A 20,053-nucleotide genomic window follows, 5' to 3' on the forward strand; every position below is an offset into this window, starting at 1 on the left:
GAATATGATGCACATGATTAACCTAGACATGTACTTCCGCGTTCGTCCCTGGCACGCGAGGATGAATCCGGCGTCCCGATTGGCTCAAACGCCCGTCTCTGCCATATTGTTACTTCCTTGTTGGGACAGCACTTCAAATAATCATGGTAAAAATGAAATTTTGGTCGTTAATTCGATGATATATATGTTTCACTACAAATTGAATTATGCTCTTATTATAAAGAGAACAGATGTGGCTAAAATCAAACTTCATCAAACGTTTAGATCGGTGTCAGTAATTTTGTTTCGGTGCTGTCACTGTCAGTGCATTTGTCTTGATTTTGACTTTTTGTAGTCTTGCAAACATTTTTGTGACCCTCCCCTTATTTTTGTACCCACCTTCTTCAGCGTTTTGATACTGTTTCTTTACAGACAGAACGACAGCTGGACTGTGCGTTAGATTTGATGCGCCGGCTTCCGCCACAGCAAATAGAGAAGAATCTAAGTGATTTAATTGATCTGGTAAGTTACTAAAATAAGACCTAGAAATTAATATTTACAAATTTCGCCAGTTATTTGAAAAGTATCATTAGAAATATGACAATCAACTTAAATTTTCTTATTGTTTACAAAAGAATCGTGTCAATTGAATTGTTAAATTGCTTTCTTGTCAATTCATTAGAATTTAGAATCTTAAGTAAATATGCCAAATTTTGATCATGAATTGTGTTGTCATGATCATTTCTAGGTGCCATCATTAGTTGAAGATTTGCTATCATCAGTCGATCAGCCTTTGAAAATTGCTCGAGACAAAACAAACGGCCGCGACTACCTACTTTGCGATTATAATCGCGATGGTGATTCTTACAGGTAATTGCCCAATGACTCGACCCTGGCCTTGTTAATATTTGTCTGGTCAGGTCTATTTATTGAGAAGCTTATTACTTAAAACAATTTAACATGAACATTTTCAGGCCCCTAGCAAATAGCTAGCTAAATTTATATAAAAAATAAGGAACATTTAAGATATAGGCCTACCACGAAAGTTCCTTCGCAGGTTCACCTATTGATATTAGTCTGGTCCCATATTCTCTATTTAGTTTGTAGGAGCTTATTGATAAATATATCTTTAAGTTCATTCTCAGGGTCACAGAACCCTTATTATCTAACTTATTAGAATTTTCATTATATAACCTTTATCGAATTTTCATACGCTATTCCGCTGTCTTTAAGTAGACTGCCATTGGGTAAATTTCTTATTTAAAACATGTATTTTGCATCATACCAGTTTACTTATATAAATTTGATGTGCAAAATAGATCAGTACTGTATACTAAACTATACTAGTGACACCCAGGTCCCAACTTTCAGTTCTGAGTTTCTATCAGAAATAGTCCAATTTTAACAAATAACTATAGAACTGTTTTTTTGCCTCCATGAGCTTTCTTCCTATGGATTAAGCATCAAGGGAAACGTTATAAATGAGCTGATCTTAAATGCAGGTCTCCTTGGAGTAATGTATATGATCCACCTTTGGACGACGGAGCGTTGCCTTCCGATCGACTGAGAAGTTTAGAAATCGAGGCGAATAGTGCATTTGAACAATACACTGAGATGTAAGATTTTGAATAGATTTTTAATTTAGACAGATCTGTACAGTGTAGACTTCTCCTCACTTGAATTGACTTGTGATATGTGTTTGAGTTATGTGGTACATTTGAATTAGATAATGTAATTTAATCTGCATTCCGTCGCATTGGTTCCAAGATTTGTGTTTGAATAATATGATTATTCGATTTGAAGACATTTGAATTAAGAGGAGTCTAATGTATTAAAGTCTAAATAGGTATGTTTTTATGATAATGATTTTCGGTTGGCACAAATTTTTACGGAATATCTCCCTGTTACAGGTATTTCGAAGGTGCTGTATCATCCGTCTATCTGTGGGACTTGGATCACGGATTTGCAGGCGTTATACTGGTTAAAAAGGCCGGCGATGGCTCGCAGAAAACCAAAGGCTGCTGGGATAGTATACATGTTATTGAAGTTCAGGTACAGCTGTGAATTTCAGGCCGGAAGCATTCGAGGCGTTTGCCTCATTCTAATTCTGGTACCAAATGAATCTTTGACCATCGTAGTGAACAATGCCCATATGCCAGTCTTGGCAGTTAAAGACTATGAATTGACTGTTAGTTACCGGTATTTAATAGTCAATAATCAAAGGAACTGTCATCAAAATAGCGTCAATAATTATGATTGACCCTTAAAATTTAGGTTAACATTCCCTAGAAAAACCCTTAAAAATTCTGGAAAGACCAATCTGTTGCAAGCATGTAACATGTTTTTACTGTGATAGTGTTCATCCTGTTCAGTATTGCACATCATACATCGGTAACTACTAGGTTATTCTATTGACTATCAATCTTATTCGACATTTCCCACATTCCAGAACCGCGGTCGTGGAGCGCACTATAAACTGACGTCCACGTGTATGCTATGGATGCAAACGAATAAATCAGGATCGGGCACAATGAGTCTAGGTGGAAGTTTAACTAGACAGGTGTGTATTCGTGCAGCTTCCGTTCTAGAAAAAGCTGATTCTGTTATGTGCTAATTTGAAAAAAATTGTCGTTATCTATTTCGAATTGTAGGCGGAAATGGATGGTATTGTTTCTGAAGCGAGTCCACATATTGTCAACATTGGAAAAATGGTTGAGGTAATTTCGAAATCAAATACTTCATTATGGGCGCATTTAAGGGGGTTCTTACAGATCAGGGAAAATCAAGGGATCCTGGTTTTGAAGACGGAAAAGACGGAATTTTGATTTTCAGTGTCTTGTTGTTCTTGCCTTTGAGAAAAAGCAGCCCCTGTGGAGGATATCTTGAAATCGAATCAGGGAATCATTGGTCGAGGGTCAGAGAGATATCAGGGAATTTTGTATTCCCCGATCTGTAAGAACCCTGATTTTAAATGCTTTAGTGACTCGAGCGATGTCGGTCTTGACTGATCGATGAAACCAGCCTCAAATATCAGTAAAAAAACATAACCGATACAGAATGTCTGAAGATTTACTCGCGATCTGTTTCAGGACATGGAGAACAAAATACGAATGACGTTGGGCGAAATCTATTTCGGTAAAACAAAGGACATAGTTAACGACTTGCGTTCGATTAATTCACTCGGGGATGTTAAACACCAGATCGCTTTACAACGCGACCTGAAAGACGCCTTGGTTCGTCGCGCAGAGAAGAAATAACGACCTCGACGACGTCGGTGCTATTTATTATTATATTTAGTAAAACGATAGTAATCAATTAGAAACAGAAGAACGACGTCACGCACGTTTAATGATCTACGACAGATAACGAATTTGACCGGGGCCTATCGTTTTGAATCAGTTTATATCGTGGAAATGGGTTTCAGTTTATATTTTGCCATGACAACCTATTCTAACTGCACCTGTGCTGCTAACAAGTTACCCTAGTCTGCGTCTAGAGACAGCGTTTATTATCCATTGTGAAGTAACGGCGTAAGTCAGAAAGTTGTCCGTATTTAATAATCTCTGCTGATGAATCGTTTTATGTTTCGTGATTTTCACATTTCGGCTTTGAATGCGTCAAGTTCATTAATTTACCCTATTTCTGCTTAATCAACTCGGTCCCATTTTAGTTGATATAGATATATGAATTATTTTTTTAACCAAACCCATGATCAACAGTCAGAGTAGGAGTTGGCTGTTTTTACGATAGTTACATTGATGGTGTTGAATTTCGATTATATTTTATTAAATTATAAAGGTCAACTCTCGTATTCAGTTTGTTATTTGTATGAACTAACAGGCTAGCCAAATATTAATTACTTATAACATGGAAATAATTTGAGCCTTACTGATTTGCAGTGACTTGATTTCCATAGTAACGATATGGGGATATCGATTTTCTGGGGGATTTTCATCTGCCATAAGTTTGCGAAGATTCTCAGAATTTTAGCCAGGCCAAATTTTTTTTTAGCCAAGTAGGTTAACCTTTTTTTTAGCACGAACATCATTTCGTAAACTTCTTATTGTATTCCAACGACACGGTACGAACATTCATTAAGACTAGTCTAGACTTTTGTTAATTCCCACTCGTGGTATTATCAAATCATAAACCTGCCTAATCGTACGCAATCAAAAGTAAACTTATGAAAAATTGTACATTCACTTAGAATTGATACCCGATATACAATTCCTTAATGGTGAACTAAATGTGTAAAGTAAAGCCTCAGATGCGGATCCAGGCGTAGACTTTGACAGGAGCATTACGAAATGAAAAGGGCATATACACTGGAGAAGGACAAGTTAGTATCCAGGCAGCCAAAAGCAGCCAAGTGTCTTGAAAATTTTCTAAGTTCAGTGCAACAATTTCTAAACGCTTGAGGGACATTTGATAGAATATAAGCTAAATCTTGTGCTGCAGACTGCTGTCTTATTGTCTGGAAAAAGTGCCCTGAAATATTGCTATTGTATTCTCAACACGGCCTTGAGCTCCCATCTGGATCCGCCATCGAGCATTCTGTAGTACTTTTCATTCGCTGTTCGTATTGTTTCTTGCTTACGCAGGGATGACTGTATTTTATATTATTATCATTATTATTATTATTATATGATTATTTGCTATTTCACTATTGATTACTCTGCATGTGCGTTGTACAGATAATTATTGTTTGTACTGAATAAAAAACAAGAAGCAAACAAACCAAAAATACTTGGAAAGAGAAACTAATTAATTTTCCGTTAGCCTAGATTTATCTCTCTGCCTATATAGATATATACATATATATGCGATGAAGTATTCCTGAATTTAGCGAGCTACGTACGTGCGGCGTCCAGTTTCAGACAACTGTGCTATGAATGATTTATGTTTTGGTGCCATTCCAGTTGGAACATTCCGGAATAGTGCGATGATCTCTTTCACTCCTTTTGTTATACTCCGTTCTTGAATAAGAATGATGTTCCGCTTCTATTTAATTTGCAGAAATTTCAGAATATTTTCCTTTGAGAATTTTCTTATCAGAACAATGAACCTCAGAAAACGAAATCAATTGTTTGCTTAGAAAATTCCCCTGTCTTACTAAGTATTACTTAAATGTTTTTCGATTAGATCTTGATTTAATGCGATCAAAACGTAATTTGCAAGTCTGTTTGTATCCTTTTATAGAGCACTGTCTTGAAATGTTTTCACCTTGCAAAAGCCATTTATCTGGAAGAAAATGCTGATGTATTTTTTGGGGTCCAATGATTATTTCTATAGTACATGTACTTATAATGATGGATGAAGAATTTTGTATGTAACGCATCCATAGTAAAAATGTCTATGTAAAAAAATTAAAGTCATTATCATAGTCTAACTAAATAAATAATACATATGTACAGTTAATTGATTTAGTTTATGATTTGAATTGTTTTGTTTGCTGAGCAACTGCCTGGTGGAGAAAAGCTGGCTATGAAATACTATGAGGATGGACTTCAAAGATTCCCAATTAACTTTGATACACAAGAATTAACAATATTGTCTATGGATTGATAAACACAAGTCTCAATAAATCTGTAGGCTGGATAATAATGCAAGCAAGAAATGGTCACTGATTAATTAGTTGATAAATCTTTATTTTTGAAATGAGGGTAGGTGAGGGTAGAACGCCGGATGATAGATTAGACGCAATTTTTTCTTAAGACCGTATACTGCTGCCACCCAACGGCTCCACCCTAAACTATGTATAAAAACAAATGAAGAGATAAATTTAGACTTCACGTCAGCTGTTCCACAGAATAATATTCTTTGAACATGAAAACAAAGGATCGAGATCAAAAATATGGTGGATAGTATTTTAAGGTTTCCAACTAATGATTTCCTAATAATTGAATAGACGAAATTTCGGAGTAGGGTAGGCCTAGTATTTATATTTTGTTGATTGATTGATAGGCCTAGATTAATTAAACCTTCACCGACCAAGCAGCAACAAGCTGTGATTTTTGTTCTCCCGATTTGATAATATTTTTCTGAATTCTTCCTTCAAGGAGACGGAGTGAGAAGACGTTGAGGAAACCTACCGTCATTCGCGTCGGATCTCTAACGTGAGAAGAATGCCGTTTAGATTAAATCGACACGGCCACAGCGCTGCTGGTCCCCTGAACATCGATGCTACGATCGGATCGGATTCAGACCTCGAGGATGAACATGAAGAACTAATGATGAATGGCGAAGTTAATAGTCGGCCACCTGGTGTCCGTTTCGTCAATCATTCAGTCGTCCCTCCGAATCGACCGTGTGCGAACTTCTGTCGAAAAGCGGCCATTTTCGCTTTGACGAACACGTTCGTGTCTATATTTCTGTTGTTGTTCGGGGTCGGGCTATCGCTGGGACCCGGATTATGGAGTCTGATCTCGTTGGAGCCCAAAATGACGATCGACAAATCTCTGAAAGCGTTTACGATACCGAATCATAAAGTGATGAAACACGCGGACGCGTTAATCGTCGCCGTTCAACATTCGAGTCGATTTCGCAAACGAAGGAACGTTCGCAGCGTTGCCGATAGCGACGACAGCCCGAGCGACGTACCGGTTGGTCATCCCGCTGCGAGTTCCGCGCTGAAATTTAGAAATCGACCGTCGGTTTTGAAGAACAGGCAAATCGAAGAAGGAATCGATTTATCCGTACGGAATCACCCGGATAATGAATTTCCTTTCGCAAGAACTTTTAGGTAGGCCTAAATCTGAATGTTATTAGCTGTTGAAATTATTTTCAAAAGTCAATAATCAGGGTGGTGGTCTACCTGGAAATCAGGGAATTTTTTTTTTTTTCGTTAAAAATGTCAGGGATTTTTGTAAAAAACCTTAACACCTTAAAGTCTTAGTAAATTGATGAGATTGCTAGATTGTGTGTAAAATCAAACAGTTTCCGTCTATGTCTTATGTATTTGTGTTAGTTGATTGAATTCTTAACAGATCAAGTCAGGGAAAACAATGTGCCTGTCAGGGAACAGTCAGGGGAAAAGAAAAACAAGTAGAAAAAAGCGGCTACCCTTTGTCAGATCGACCAACGAAATATTTATTTGTCATTTATTTCAGATTTACTCAAAGGCAGTTGAGATGGCGATTACAGCTAGCTTACGTCGCACGCGACGAAAATCAAAATATATTCACGGCCGAACACCTGGCGGCGATTCACAAAATCGAACGCGCCATCATCGAACACAAACAATTTCCCGATTTCTGTTTAAAACTGGGAACTACGGTTAAAAACGACGACCCCGTTTTGCGGCACTATAAAGGCTGCTCGCCGCCGAATTCGTTACTGTCGTATTTCTATCCGTCGAAAGATAAAAACGGCGTGTTGCACTACGACGGTCTCGGCAGTCAACTGATCAACGTCGAGAGCGCGTTACGATTCGCGATGACTCACGATTCGTTTTATTATTTCGTCGGCGACCAGTTCAATTCCACTGAGCGTAAAGGCAATCTTATTCATACGGAGATCGTGTTCGGCGCTCCTTTGAGAGGTAAGTTTGAGACGTTGTTCCGACTCTTCTCACAGTGCCAGATAGGAAAACTTGGCGTAATTTCGCAATGATATTTTCCTGTTCGGAAATGTGATAGACTTTCCTCTGATCCAGGACCACCCTTTTGAAAATCAGCCACTACCTGAGTGGATGTCAATATACTTTCAATACTGATAATAAATTGCTGTGAAATATATTGAGCTAATGTGAAAATAGAAGATTACACCAAAGTCAAACGAAAATGTTCGTTTTTTGGGGGGGATTGAAAGCCTTGCTACTTCAGCTGCCCCGATGTCATACGCTTAACAATGAATGAAGCCCCTTTAAAAGAATTCCAGCATATGGAGAACACTGGCGTTTGCTATGAATTGATTAAAAACATCTTTTCTCTAGGTTATCTTGGTATTAGTGATCGAAGAGAGGAACAAGACTCAAGATTCAGGGATTTCATTATAAGTTATATCGATTTATTCAAGAAAGCTTCAACCGAGTAGGTCCAACTCTTACTGTCTAACGCTATCGAAAACCATATCTACCCAGACCTGACCTACAACTATTCGAGAGTAGTTTCTACCCTTTCTAAGAGCTCTACTCTCAAAAATATCAAAATACTCTCATAATCAGAATAATTTTTAGTTCAATTAGAATTTAACTATTATTTAGACATTAAAAATAACTCTGATTCGTAGTTAAAACTAGTAGAATTAGAAATATCAGGTGTTCTGGTCTGAATCTATACTTCAATTTAAATATTCCAGTCTGCCGAATTTTCGAATGTAAATTTTTCATTGTCGTTTGAAATGTTTCAGTAAAGTATTGGTATTGTACGGAGGCGGTGAGATATTTGACTACGAGGTCGATCACACGTTCTGGAACGACATGCACCTCGCCGAGTTCAGTTTCGCGTCGATAGTCATCATCATGTTGGCGTTGACGTCGTTTTCGCTGTGGCTCACGTGGTGGGGAATCGTGTCGATCGTGCTCAGTTTCCCGATGTCGATATTCTTCTATCGAGTCGTGTTCGGTATTACGTCGTTGGGGATATTGAACGGAGCCGCCGCGTTCGTCATTATAGGCATCGGTAAGTTCGTAAGCGCTTGTCGGACAAAGGAATCAATTAACATAAATCATACTACGATCATCCTTGAAATAATGGGGCACCGGCATAAACCAGATGGCACGACAATACATTCAGTCATATGTAGTGAAAATCAGTTCATTTTCGATGAACTTTCAATTGGACTTTTAGGCTCCGAATGGAAATGTTGTCAAACATGTGTTGTCATCACATAGATATAAGATAAACGTTCCCAATATGTGTAGTATTATAGTTTTACTGGAAATTGATTTACTAACCAATTTAATTGAAATGTAGAAGAAATTAAAGCGCGATAACCCAGTGGCACTAGCGATCCTGGTGGATCCTCACCTGCCATAGGTGGAATCCTCGATTGCCACAATAGCGGTACCACATTGAATGAAATTGTTTGCTGTCCCTCAGCATGCCGTCCATCATCTTGTGTCTCAGACAAAACTGAGCTTATTTCTGTGCTTGATCCCAAAGGTCTAGGAACTATGAGGGAATTTTGGATCCCCTGATCCGTGAGTATCCTGGAATTTTTATCTGTTATCCGTTGAATGAAATGAGTCAAACAACAGATATCTTTCAGGTGTCGATGATGTATTTGTGTTTATAAACATATACAGACAACTGAATCATATGAAGAATGACGGTGAGCGTATGTTAAAGACGGTGTGTACGGCTGGAAAGGCTACGTTGTTTACGTCCTTCACTACGGCTGCTGCATTCGCGGCCAACGTCGCTTCATCCGTAAGTTACTAAAATTTCAACTTTCACGAACAAATCGAATTCGATTCTAGATTTCGTATTTCTTAATGAAGAAAAATCGGATTCTATATATTTGAAAACGATGAAAATTCCTGTTGGGTATTTCGCAATTCGAATGACATTGTCTGTCGTAGGTTCCTCGAATCTGGAATTCTAAGTATGCTAGATTTATATCGCTGCTTTCTCTTTTCAGATACCGGCGATCCACGATTTCGGTTTGTTTATGGCGTTAATGGTCGCCTGCTGTTGGATTATGGTTATGCTTATAATGCCGCCTGCCTTGAACATCTGGAGTAAAATGACACCGATGTGGAACAGATGTTTCGATAAATGGTAACCTCTAATGTATTGGCATTTTCTCCTCTCGTCGAATCGATGATTTTAACATTTTTGACACGTGTCTTTCGATTAGAATTGTTAAGCTATAGAAATTTAACAAAAATCTTTCAACGAATGCCATTTCATTTCATTAATGTCCTGTGCATCTAAAGTCTGATATCCTTGATATCTGAAGTGTGTAATCCTATCGAATAACCTATGATATATAAAAGTATTTTTCAATTAATCTGATGCATAAGCAATGAATTGGTCCTGGTTATAGAATTTCATACCTGGTAATTCAGTTTTTTACCTGCAACACCTCATAATGCAAAAACAAATTTGATTGCCTTGTAAATTGAATACACTGTACTCCCGATCCAGAGTACAAACTGACTATTCATGTCAGAGTAAATGTAGTTAGTAGCAAAAAATGATGTTGTTTTAACCTTTTAGAGCCTGTATTGTATTATCTAACTGGTATTTTGCAGTTGTGGTCGGGTAGCCTGTTGTATAAAGAATCCCCTAACGATGGGATTACAGTTGCCCAGGGATATACAACAGTTCCTCAGCACGAACTCAGCCCTAGTCGCTGATGATGATGATGATGATTATGATAATGAGGATGGAGAGACAGACGTTCCATTATTGCATATCGAGAATGCAGCAGGGGAGGGTAAGCAATGGATTCGATATTATGATGTATTACAGTAGACCTTACTCAATACCAGTCAAAGCCTTGTATTTTACTGAAATTTATTTTGTGAAGTTTTGAACTTTTCCAATTCTCAGCTCGGTATCTGGTCAGTTTGAGCGATATTTTCAATAAGGCAGAGTCTATTCTTTATTTTGCTGGTAGTTAGGTATAAGTCAATAATACATACAATTGAATGAAATGAATACAATGAAATATTGAAATATATATTTAGCAGGGTTAGCCTATTTAAAGTGAGCACTTGTAGCAACAGGTATCCAAATACACACTCCATTCCCTCCCACAAATTCGCACACTCACACACATGGTCTACTGCTATTTCATATATATTTCGTTATTCATATCCCGATCATTACTCCGCGCATTTTCTTCATGTAGAAATTTTCTCTATGTTTTAGGATTATGGGACAGCGATGAACCGTTGATACAGTTGGAACAGGAATTATTGAGTAATAGCAGTGCTGGTACGAGTAAATGTGATCTAGCTGGTCGTATACAAGTGTTGATTTACTATTTCATTGCAATTCCTGTGATAAAGGCACGATGGTTAATATTTGGTAAGTGAGCTCGTTCTGGCATAAAAGAAAAGTCAGCGTATATTCCTACAATGTACGAGAACACTGCATTCAATAAAAATGCTGATATATCGTTATAGTCAAAATGTACAATGCTTTTATATGAAATGTATGTGAAAAAAACCGATTGATAAGTACTGGTAGTGAATGGGATGTGCTTTGATATCACCGGGATGCCTGTTCCTTTGTAGGCTGCACGTTATATGTATAGTCTGTTCAGTATCAGTTGAGGGTAGTTCATCAAGAGAACACATAACATCTCAATATCTTGGTAGTTCCACTTCTGCCATCATTGCCACTACGAGTTATCTCGTATCTGACCATTCATTCACTGTTAGTTATTCGCCCTCTGACACAGTTCCTGATTTGCTGGCGATGTGAACAAAGTAATTGCTGCTACGTGGAACCTCATTAGAATGACTTCGGATTATGAAATATCAGTTATTATAAACCTAGAATTTTTTTCGAAAATTGGAAAATTGAAACAAGGTTCGATCACAGTCAGGGGTGGACCCTGTGCCCTCTTGAAAATAGTGTGGCAATATTTTTCAGGGCACTCTTTCCACCCGCAACTTATGATAAGACAGTTGTCCGCAGCATAAAATTTAGCTTTCTCTTGAATGTCCCTCAAGTACCTTGGTGGAAATTATACGAAAATGCACTGAAGTTTCAAAATTTTCAAGATCCTTGTTTTAGCTGCATGGATACTTAACTCGCCCTTCTTCAATGTATATGCCCTTTAGATAGAAGCAATGATGGCAGCTAATGTGTTAATGATAAAACTTCAAAATCAGAACTACTCAAGACCCATTGGTGCACTCAACTTAATACGCTGGACAGACAAATCCTTGCAATACCAGAATTCCTTGCTTTCTTTGATCTTTCCTTTCAAAGTATCGATATTCCAAATGCAAACTGTATAATTGCAGCAATATTTACTATGATATTAATCATCTGCTGTGTCCTCGTGCCTCAACTACACGTAGCTACACATCCACCACAGCTATTCAAACCAACCTCTAATTTACAACAATTCTATGATCTGAAAGCTAACCTCAGTAATTCGGCAATTCGCTGCGACGATTGCTCCGGACTTTTTACGGTAAGTATATTAAGCCCGATTTTGCAATACCGCTGATCACAAATTACATATGATTGTCATTGGATTAACTATCGGTACAGTTGAACCCTCGTATTAGAGTTCAGGCTTCAGTACAAAAAATCCTGCTACAGTCAAACTTGGTGAAGTCACTATCAGATAAATAGTTATAACACATAAGTTGTCTAGTTTTGCGTCCAAATTTGTATTTGTGATTCAATTTATTCGGCATAAGTCATAATCATTCAAGTTGTCAGTGTAACAATCTTCGCAACTTCAGCAACTTAACCAAGATTGAGTGTTTTGCATGATTAAAATTTAGAAAAATTATTTGTCGAATGGTAATCATTGTATTGGGGTTTGACTGTATATTGTTGATGTAAGCCGAATGATTAGATAAAAGTAGATGAGTTAATCAGCCATTTTAATTGCTGTATAAAATTCCCATTCGAAATATGAAATGATAGCAATATCTTTTGCTCTACAAATGCACAGGTTACAAATGAAGGCACAAAAGATAAAAAGACTGCAAACAGTGATAAAACCGAAGAGATTAATAAAGATCTTGAAGCGATTTCTAAAAATAAAACCCAACTGAACGTCATCGATGATATACGGAACGGGACGCTTAAAGCATCGGAGAAATCGAAACGATTTACGAGTAATAACTCGAATATTATAGAACCTGATCATCATCGGAATGCAGAGTCCACTCCAGCAGCGTCTGCTAATGTCGCAGACGATCCTGACAACGGTTCGGCGGCGAAAGATTTCAAACCGTGCGGCAAAAATGGAGAGAAATGCAAATATCAAGCGAGTGCGCCAGTACTCGAAACCGATGCAGCAGTGTTTGTAGTGTTCGGTATACTAGGCATAGATCGTAGTAACGTGTCTACAAATCATGTTCTAACTCAGAAGGTTAGTTGAACGCGTCGAAATGGAACGGCAGTAGCAAATATGATTCTTTAGTTTTGAATTGATTCGCGTTATTTCAGGGTAGCGTAATCTACGATAAGAAGTTCGAAAACGCCTTTAAAGATTTTCCGCGCATGCCTGGCAGCGGCGATGTGATCAAAGATCTGTGTCGAATCTGTAAATTGTTCGCTAACAACACGGAACTCGTTAAACCGAAAACAGCTCAATGTCTTCCAACCTGTAAGCACTCGGGTTCATTATGAGAACTTCGTAATAAGGATCATTGATTTATTACGTACGCATAAAATTTGAAAGCGACCCCCCTCCCTGCATGTACGCAAAATCGACCATTTTTTCATTTACATTAACCCTTTCAGTGCGTCTACATCGCAGTGCGGTGTACGAAGCAGTGATGGATTTTGCTAGTACACCGCACTGTGGTGTATTGATTTAATTAGTAATTACTAATTATCTCTCTTGAAAGATGGCAGCACCTGTCAAACATAGTGAAATATTGGTAACTAACGATACACCGCGCTGTGATGTGGACGCATTATAGTGATATTCCCGTTATTTAACACTCTAGGGTGGAATTTTTCAGAATTTTCAAATTATCTTCAGCACTATAGGGTATTAATTAGCCAGCACTGAAAGGGTTAAGCATTACAGTACGCTATTGCACCGACCCCTCCCCTAATGCGTACGAAGTAAATCAATGACCCCATAATATGCGTTACAATGTTTAGGCTTGTTTCATGTGTATCGTTATGTGGTTGTTTTTCAGATGGTATTCCGGACTTTATCTTCAATCAATACGACGAATGCAAAAACTTGCCGAAAAACCATCGAGTATACCACCAACAGTTACCGGTTAGAGCTCTGATGGGATTCAGTAATCACGGAATGTTACAATGGATGTCTTTTGCCTTTGAATCGGTAAATAGAATAGTTCGATGTTACAGTTTCGATATAATTTCGACATCGCTCTTTCAGTGTTGATATTCTTTTTTTTCGAACAGACTACAAAGAAAAGTGAATCGTATTTCGAAGCCTACAAACAGTACTTGAAATGGGAGGAATTCTTGAATCATATCAAAACTAACGTCCTCACTGCCGATTCTCCGCTGCAGAGCATCTTTCATACATCTAGATTCTGGGAAGATGTAAGTACAATTCAACCGATTTTTTTCGCCGGAATGTCCGTCTTACGCAATGCTTTCAACTGAATTTCAATTTCGACAGGTATTGAAGGAAATCGTCGCAGTAAGCAGTGCCATCTACGGTTTGATTCTGTCGTTATTCATATGTACGGCTGCTGTCGCGATATTTACGGGACACATTGTATTATTAGCGATCATATTCGTTACAATTGTTGGTAAGTAATGATATCTCTACCTCTTTACTCTTTGGAAAATATGACATGGCAGTTCAAGTGGAGCAAAATCTGTTCGTTTCGACCTGTATACGCCTTATGCCGTAACAGTATAATCTGCTGATTGAAAAAAGACCAGTAGAGAGTTAGTAATCCAGAATCGCTAATACCTTCGATTGAAACTTGTCTAACACAATCTTATCTTAGATATTGTAATATTTGCAGGAATGATTTTGTTAGTGGTGGCTATATTTTTTATGTCTGGATGGGAGATGGGTGCGACTGAAGCGGTGTCATTATCTATACTAGTCGGATCATCGGTAGATTATTGTGTTCACCTAGTGGAAGGGTATTTACTCGCAGGTGTCAATCCACCGCTTCACGCTATGGAGGTATGTATTTATCGTGACACCTCTTAATCTGGATCAGTGTAATCTGCATTTCGACCTGATCCACATATTATTCATGGTCCATGAAATGTACTGGTATATAGAATATGTTTAATCCGGATTCTCAGCAGATTCTTTGGTCTAAAATGATTTGAAGCAGGTTCTTCTGAACTGTAGGGGCAGATCTAGGAAAATTGGAAGGCAGGGGTCAAAAATTTTTTAGATCAAGCTGGGCATCATAAGCTATTAGTGGGGTCCCACCCTCGCTGTTGGATATTTTCTTAAGAAAAACATCCGAAAATATGCAATTTCGAAGTGGATGAGTCTCAAATTAGCAGGTTTTAATGATCTACATGTATGCCTTGATGCTACCTCAATAGAAAAGCAGGGCCCCGGACCCCGAGACCACCCCCTTAATCGGCCCCTGTACTGGTGACAATATTTTTGAAATATATCCAAATATCACTATCTATAGGATAGTGATACTGTAATATAGATTTTGTCGTCCAGCCGGGTTAAAATAGAAGTGGAGAATGAAAATATTTACATTTACTCTTTCCATATCAACTTGTGAATTGTACCAGTAGTTATGAATTTTCCCTGAATTTCAGAGCAAACAGAAACTACGCGAATGGAGAACGAAGGCGGCCGCGAGTCACATCGGCGTATCGATACTGAGCAGCGCCATCACGACCGTAGTCGCCGCGATTCCGTTGACGCAAACGATGATTCAACCGTTCGCGAAATTCGGTCAGATCGTCACGATGAACACGACCGTATCGATTTTATACACGTTGACCGTGTGCATCGCGTTTCTCGCCATATTCGCGCCGGCGAATTATACGAGTTCGTGCAAATCGCGAGTCATTTCGATTCTCGCCACGGGGACTGTAATCGGCGCGTTCGTTTTGGTATTATACGTATTATCGTTGTGCGGCGTAGCTATACCGGGACCGAGTGGGGAGAGTTTGTTCGGTTAATCGTCAAAAACCACCAAGCGCGAAGATATGTTTTCTAGTCCTAAGTGATTGGTGATTTATCGAGATATTGTGATACGGCTCATATTAGATTCAATATGGAATGGATTCAGCTCTGATAAATGATATTAGTATTGGATTTATTGATGTTTTTACTTTATTTGGTTTTACAAACCATTGATCTTTTTTTTTTAAAGAAATGATAATTTTACAATGACACTGATTAATGATGAATTGAAATAATGGATAGTGCAGTAATGCAAAAAAGGTCTCCCAACTTTTTGAAATATGATTACACCAGGTACTGTATATGTAAACTTAAACAAGGGTTTTAATGTGTTGCGGATTTTCAGTTACCGAGAATACACTCGTGCTATATCAAGTATGTCTCGGACTTTCTTAAATGTAGATACTGAATAAATATGGTGGTTCACTTAGCACAGCATTTAAAAGAAAATGTATTGATGGTTCTGATTGTGAATTTTGAATATGTTGAAGGAAGTGAAGTAGAATTGATTTTTTAGTTGATTTTGAGAGAGTATTGATGATGTGTATGATATATTTTAATGATCACAAGTAATGTCACTGACTGTCTGTCTGTCTGATATTGATTCAATCTCAAATTACATGAAATGTTATGTGTATGAAATAAACGATTCAATCATTCTAAAAATTATTTCTTACGTCTTGTATTTTCACGTTCGTGGCTCATCGCTTGGTGATTATGAATTTAATTTATGCCATTACCCAAAAGATCACCATTTATCCATTGGGTGCTCCTTATGTTTATCTGTCCATTAAAACAAATTATCACTGGTCTAATATAAGCGGCGAAAAAGTCTTCAAGGGTAGTTCCAAGCTGCAGAGTGATACCCGTTCTAGATAGGGGCCTGTATGCTGAAGGAAGCATTAATTTCGATTCCTTATAAATTCAAGGATGTTCCAACAAATTACTCGTAACAGATTATGGTATATTTAAATGCGTATGATTATATGAACAGTGTGTACGAATAGTAGCCTCAAAATTCAGACTTTATCTCATAGAAATCGAAGCACAGATGAAAGAAATTGATCATTAATTGATGTCTATTCAGAGGATAAACCGTCCGGCTTGAAATACCACTTTTTCTGCAGCGTATAAGTTGGATTAGGAGTCATTTTTTCACCTGTTTCCGTCGTGAAGCTATCAGCAACCTTTTGATTGACCTGTAATGATACAAGTTTGAGTGTATTAGCAAGACGTGCTCTTGCAATGAAACAATTGCCCATGGGCCAATAGTTCAATCACTTTCTTTTTAAAATCGAAAGTTGGGCTTTTTTGTATTGTTTGCTCATAAAGAATTGAGTGACGATAAAGTAGGTGATGAATTAAATTATTTAAAGAAATTGGCAGTGGACTCATAGTCGAGTCTGACATTAGATCACAACCTTTTTTAGCATTATACTCATTACTTTCCAAGGAGTCAACAGTTATAGTCTAAATTGGTTCTTTGCATGATCCGCAGTATCAGACAACAACGGTAAGACAAAACCTGATATAACGATGGTTCATATCTTACTTTAGTCAACAAATCCAATGCGTGTTCATCATGAGCATGGGAGCTGAATACCTCGCACAATGCTTGAATATACCAGCTTCCTTTTTCTTTATTACGCCATGAAACATAACCTACAAGTATGCAAACAAGTAACACAATACACCGTCAAACATTCTTAATCGTTAACTGCGTTAAGAAATCTAGAGAAAATTCCTACCAGGCAAAGTAGAGAAGCCAATCAAGAGATCTGTAAAATTAGGCCATTTTTGAGACATCATCTGAACATCATTTTGGCATTTGGAGGTTAGTTTGTTTCTCGGAGGATCTGGGTCACTATCAGGAAAACCACCGCTACCATCACTATCAGTTGCTTGTACATTTACTATAGTACCACCATCCTTCATACCTGCAATCAATATTTAACATGACTGCCATTCGTTAAATGGTAAGGACTTTGTTTCAGTTTTTGTTAACTATAAGTTCTCATTTACTCACCCCCACGACACGCTTGTATGATGAATAACTTCGGTTTTGTTTTCAAGGCGTCACAATTTCCGAACAAGCCGACTATTCCATTTAACTCGACTGTATCTAAATCAGTTCCGTACACGACATCTTTCGATCCGTGCGTAAGAATAGCAAACGCACACGAATCAACGAGATTGTGCTGTGGTTTTGAAACAAATTCATTCACTGCTTTCACAATATCCTGAAACATTTAAAAAATAAATTTCACGTGAATCAGAGGCCAATTTTGAAGAACTCAAAAGAGCACTTTGATGTCCAAAAGGGCATTATTAGGTGTACTCCCACACTGAGGGGTTTATTTTGAAGGACTTTTCAAGTTCCGAAAGGGCACTATTAAAGGCAATATTGAGCATACTCACGCACTGAAATGCACCAACAATCATCTTTGTTGAAAAAAGGAAAAGGGGAACTAAAAAATTTGATAGACTTGCAAAAGTCTCATAAGTCCCCCTGAGAATCTATAAACATAATCAATGATTCAGTGATAGACATATGTATATAAAAACTTACCACTGCTTTTAGGTTATTTTTAATCACGATTTTGAAACCGAGCTGTGAGAAAAGTGTTTCCAAATTCTTGCAATCGATATCGGTACCATTCCGATCCCACCCCGAACTGACGAATGTTTTATTATTAATGATCAGCATATATCCTTTAGGTGATGATTCTACTTTATACATCTAGATAGAAATGAAATTCACAAATAACTCGATTCCTTCCTGAACTATTTTGCAATTTTAGACTATTGAAGATAGTGATATCTAACAAAAGAACTTACACTTTTACTATCTCTAGAAAGCTTTTCTCGTAAATCACTAGGAGTTGCAGATACTTTAATAGGCAAAATACCTTGGGTTTTAAAAAGCTCTGTAAAATAGATATGGTTATAGATACACGTTCAAAGTGAACATCAGGTTTTGTAGTTGGTCTCGTGCGATCATACGAATTTCACAGTGTCGGCCATCTTGGAACAATGTCTGTATCACAGCGAATAGTGAACAGTGCAATTGGGCATTCTGACAATCTGAATTTCAGAAAATCTGAACTACAGCCAGAAAATATCCTATTTTCTGGCTATAATTCAGATTGTCAGAAATTCACTTAGTTCACTAATTTAACTTAGTTCGCAAATAGTAGACTAACTCCGATAACCGAAGTTCATCACCTGTGAACTGGTGATCACAATTTGAACACTGCGTGCTTACCATCAGAAGCCTGTATCGGTTTACTAGTATCGGGATCGTCAAATGAACCTCTCTTCTTTCCGCTAAAATCCATTAAACAAAATGAAGGTTCATAAATCTTGATTAGATAGTCTTAACCAATATTCTTCAATGTTATACATCAAAATCAATTGCTTTAAGCAAAAAATAGAAGGCAATTCTAGATAAATCAAGTCATAGTCATTAAGACTACCTTATTTCAGCTTCTGTACTAAGCAGTTTATCTCGTATGTGACATTGTTCGGACTCTTCTAACGCTTGTAGAAATAGTTCGTATGCTTTAGGTCCTCTTGTCGGTAGTTCTGTCAGCATCAATCTCGCCTGATCAACATTCGTCTTTTCTCCCTATAATATGATAAAGATTAATTGTATCAATGACGAGGCCTCTGAAAATTGTACCCATACTTTCTAAAAAGTGGATATATCTATGAAGTGTTTACTTCTGTTATTTTATCTTACATCATTGTAAAAATTATAATATTAACTAATGTATTAACAAGCTAAGGCCTACCTTGAATTTTTCAATCATGTTGTCACTGAATATACATTTAGAAGGCAGTATATCCCAAAGCAAATCCATCTCTAGATTTTTTGTCAAATAAGGGCGACATTTTCGAAGAACGTCTTTATGAAGTTTTTCCATCAGTACACGGCGAAATTAAAATATCCCAGCAGAAAGAGGTTTCACTTTCAGTTTGACAGTTGAACTGCTCGACGACCTTCAGAATGCCTCATATGTTTGTATCTGAATCAATTCAATATGAGCCGTCAAGTGCTGCCGCTATCCTTGGTGGTGAACTGGTGAACTATATTACTCGCATGCCGCAGTAGATACAGTTGTTTGGTGATTTTGACATATTTGCTGGTTTTGTTCGTGACCCACACCCGTAAATATTTTTTTTTGAGTTTGTGTCAGTATTTTAGTCGACAAACTGATCAGTAGGAGACTACTCTTCCAAGCCTGGGTGGTGTTTACCAAGAACGTCCGGACTAAACGGATGATTTTTAGCTTAAATAAAATTTGAATTGAATTGA

At 37.6% G+C, this 20,053-nt stretch overlaps 3 protein-coding genes across 5 annotated transcripts; 2 read left to right on the plus strand and 1 right to left on the minus strand.

Annotated features, from left to right (window-relative positions):
- Positions 1–97: 97 nt before the first annotated feature.
- On the plus strand, positions 98–5,397 carry LOC141908173 (F-actin-capping protein subunit beta-like). The gene is made up of 8 exons (XM_074798067.1): positions 98–146; positions 412–501; positions 728–849; positions 1,482–1,595; positions 1,890–2,031; positions 2,429–2,539; positions 2,631–2,696; positions 3,069–5,397. The coding sequence occupies exons 1-8, from the start codon at positions 144–146 to the stop codon at positions 3,234–3,236; spliced, it is 816 nt and encodes a 271-aa protein (XP_074654168.1). The 5' UTR covers positions 98–143; the 3' UTR covers positions 3,237–5,397.
- Positions 5,398–5,737: 340 nt separating this feature from the next.
- Positions 5,738–16,379, plus strand: LOC141908161 (protein dispatched homolog 3-like). Of its 3 annotated transcripts, none has more exons than XM_074798049.1 (17): positions 5,738–5,836; positions 6,039–6,721; positions 7,089–7,519; positions 7,913–8,009; positions 8,329–8,600; positions 9,190–9,350; positions 9,562–9,701; positions 10,178–10,362; positions 10,800–10,958; positions 11,906–12,078; positions 12,571–12,993; positions 13,071–13,230; positions 13,775–13,926; positions 14,010–14,153; positions 14,233–14,365; positions 14,588–14,754; positions 15,363–16,379. In XM_074798049.1, exons 2-17 carry the CDS (start codon positions 6,105–6,107, stop codon positions 15,729–15,731), a joined length of 3,783 nt encoding a protein of 1,260 aa, XP_074654150.1. In that variant the 5' UTR covers positions 5,738–5,836; positions 6,039–6,104; the 3' UTR covers positions 15,732–16,379. The 3 variants fall into 3 exon arrangements, with proteins under 3 accessions (XP_074654150.1, XP_074654151.1, XP_074654153.1); XM_074798050.1 differs by having other exon boundaries at positions 5,763–5,853; XM_074798052.1 differs by having other exon boundaries at positions 5,776–5,905.
- A 311-nt stretch (positions 16,380–16,690) lies between these two features.
- On the minus strand, positions 16,691–19,730 carry LOC141908167 (caspase-3-like). Its single transcript, XM_074798058.1, has 9 exons — positions 19,530–19,730; positions 19,212–19,363; positions 19,001–19,062; positions 18,574–18,662; positions 18,305–18,475; positions 17,762–17,975; positions 17,484–17,672; positions 17,288–17,397; positions 16,691–16,934 (listed from the first exon to the last, which is right to left on the minus strand). The coding sequence occupies exons 1-9, from the start codon at positions 19,659–19,661 to the stop codon at positions 16,815–16,817; spliced, it is 1,239 nt and encodes a 412-aa protein (XP_074654159.1). The 5' UTR covers positions 19,662–19,730; the 3' UTR covers positions 16,691–16,814.
- Between the last annotated feature and the right edge of the window lie 323 nt (positions 19,731–20,053).

Source organism: Tubulanus polymorphus, chromosome 7 (genome assembly GCF_964204645.1).
Source record: "Tubulanus polymorphus chromosome 7, tnTubPoly1.2, whole genome shotgun sequence".
Taxonomy (NCBI): Eukaryota; Metazoa; Nemertea; class Palaeonemertea; order Tubulaniformes; family Tubulanidae; genus Tubulanus; species Tubulanus polymorphus.

Coding starts and splice junctions, on each gene's coding strand:
- LOC141908173 (XM_074798067.1), top strand. Junction 502..727: donor TAAGTGATTTAATTGATCTG/GTAAGTTACTAA, acceptor GATCATTTCTAG/GTGCCATCATTAGTTGAAGA. Junction 850..1,481: donor CGCGATGGTGATTCTTACAG/GTAATTGCCCAA, acceptor TCTTAAATGCAG/GTCTCCTTGGAGTAATGTAT.
- LOC141908161 (XM_074798049.1), top strand. CDS start 6,105: ATGCCGTTTAGATTAAATCGACACGGCCACAGCGCTGCTGGTCCCCTG. Junction 6,722..7,088: donor CCTTTCGCAAGAACTTTTAG/GTAGGCCTAAAT, acceptor CATTTATTTCAG/ATTTACTCAAAGGCAGTTGA. Junction 8,010..8,328: donor TTCAAGAAAGCTTCAACCGA/GTAGGTCCAACT, acceptor GAAATGTTTCAG/TAAAGTATTGGTATTGTACG.
- LOC141908167 (XM_074798058.1), bottom strand. CDS start 19,661: ATGGAAAAACTTCATAAAGACGTTCTTCGAAAATGTCGCCCTTATTTG. Junction 19,364..19,529: donor ACATGATTGAAAAATTCAAG/GTAGGCCTTAGC, acceptor ATCATATTATAG/GGAGAAAAGACGAATGTTGA. Junction 17,673..17,761: donor CATACAAGCGTGTCGTGGGG/GTGAGTAAATGA, acceptor TATTGATTGCAG/GTATGAAGGATGGTGGTACT.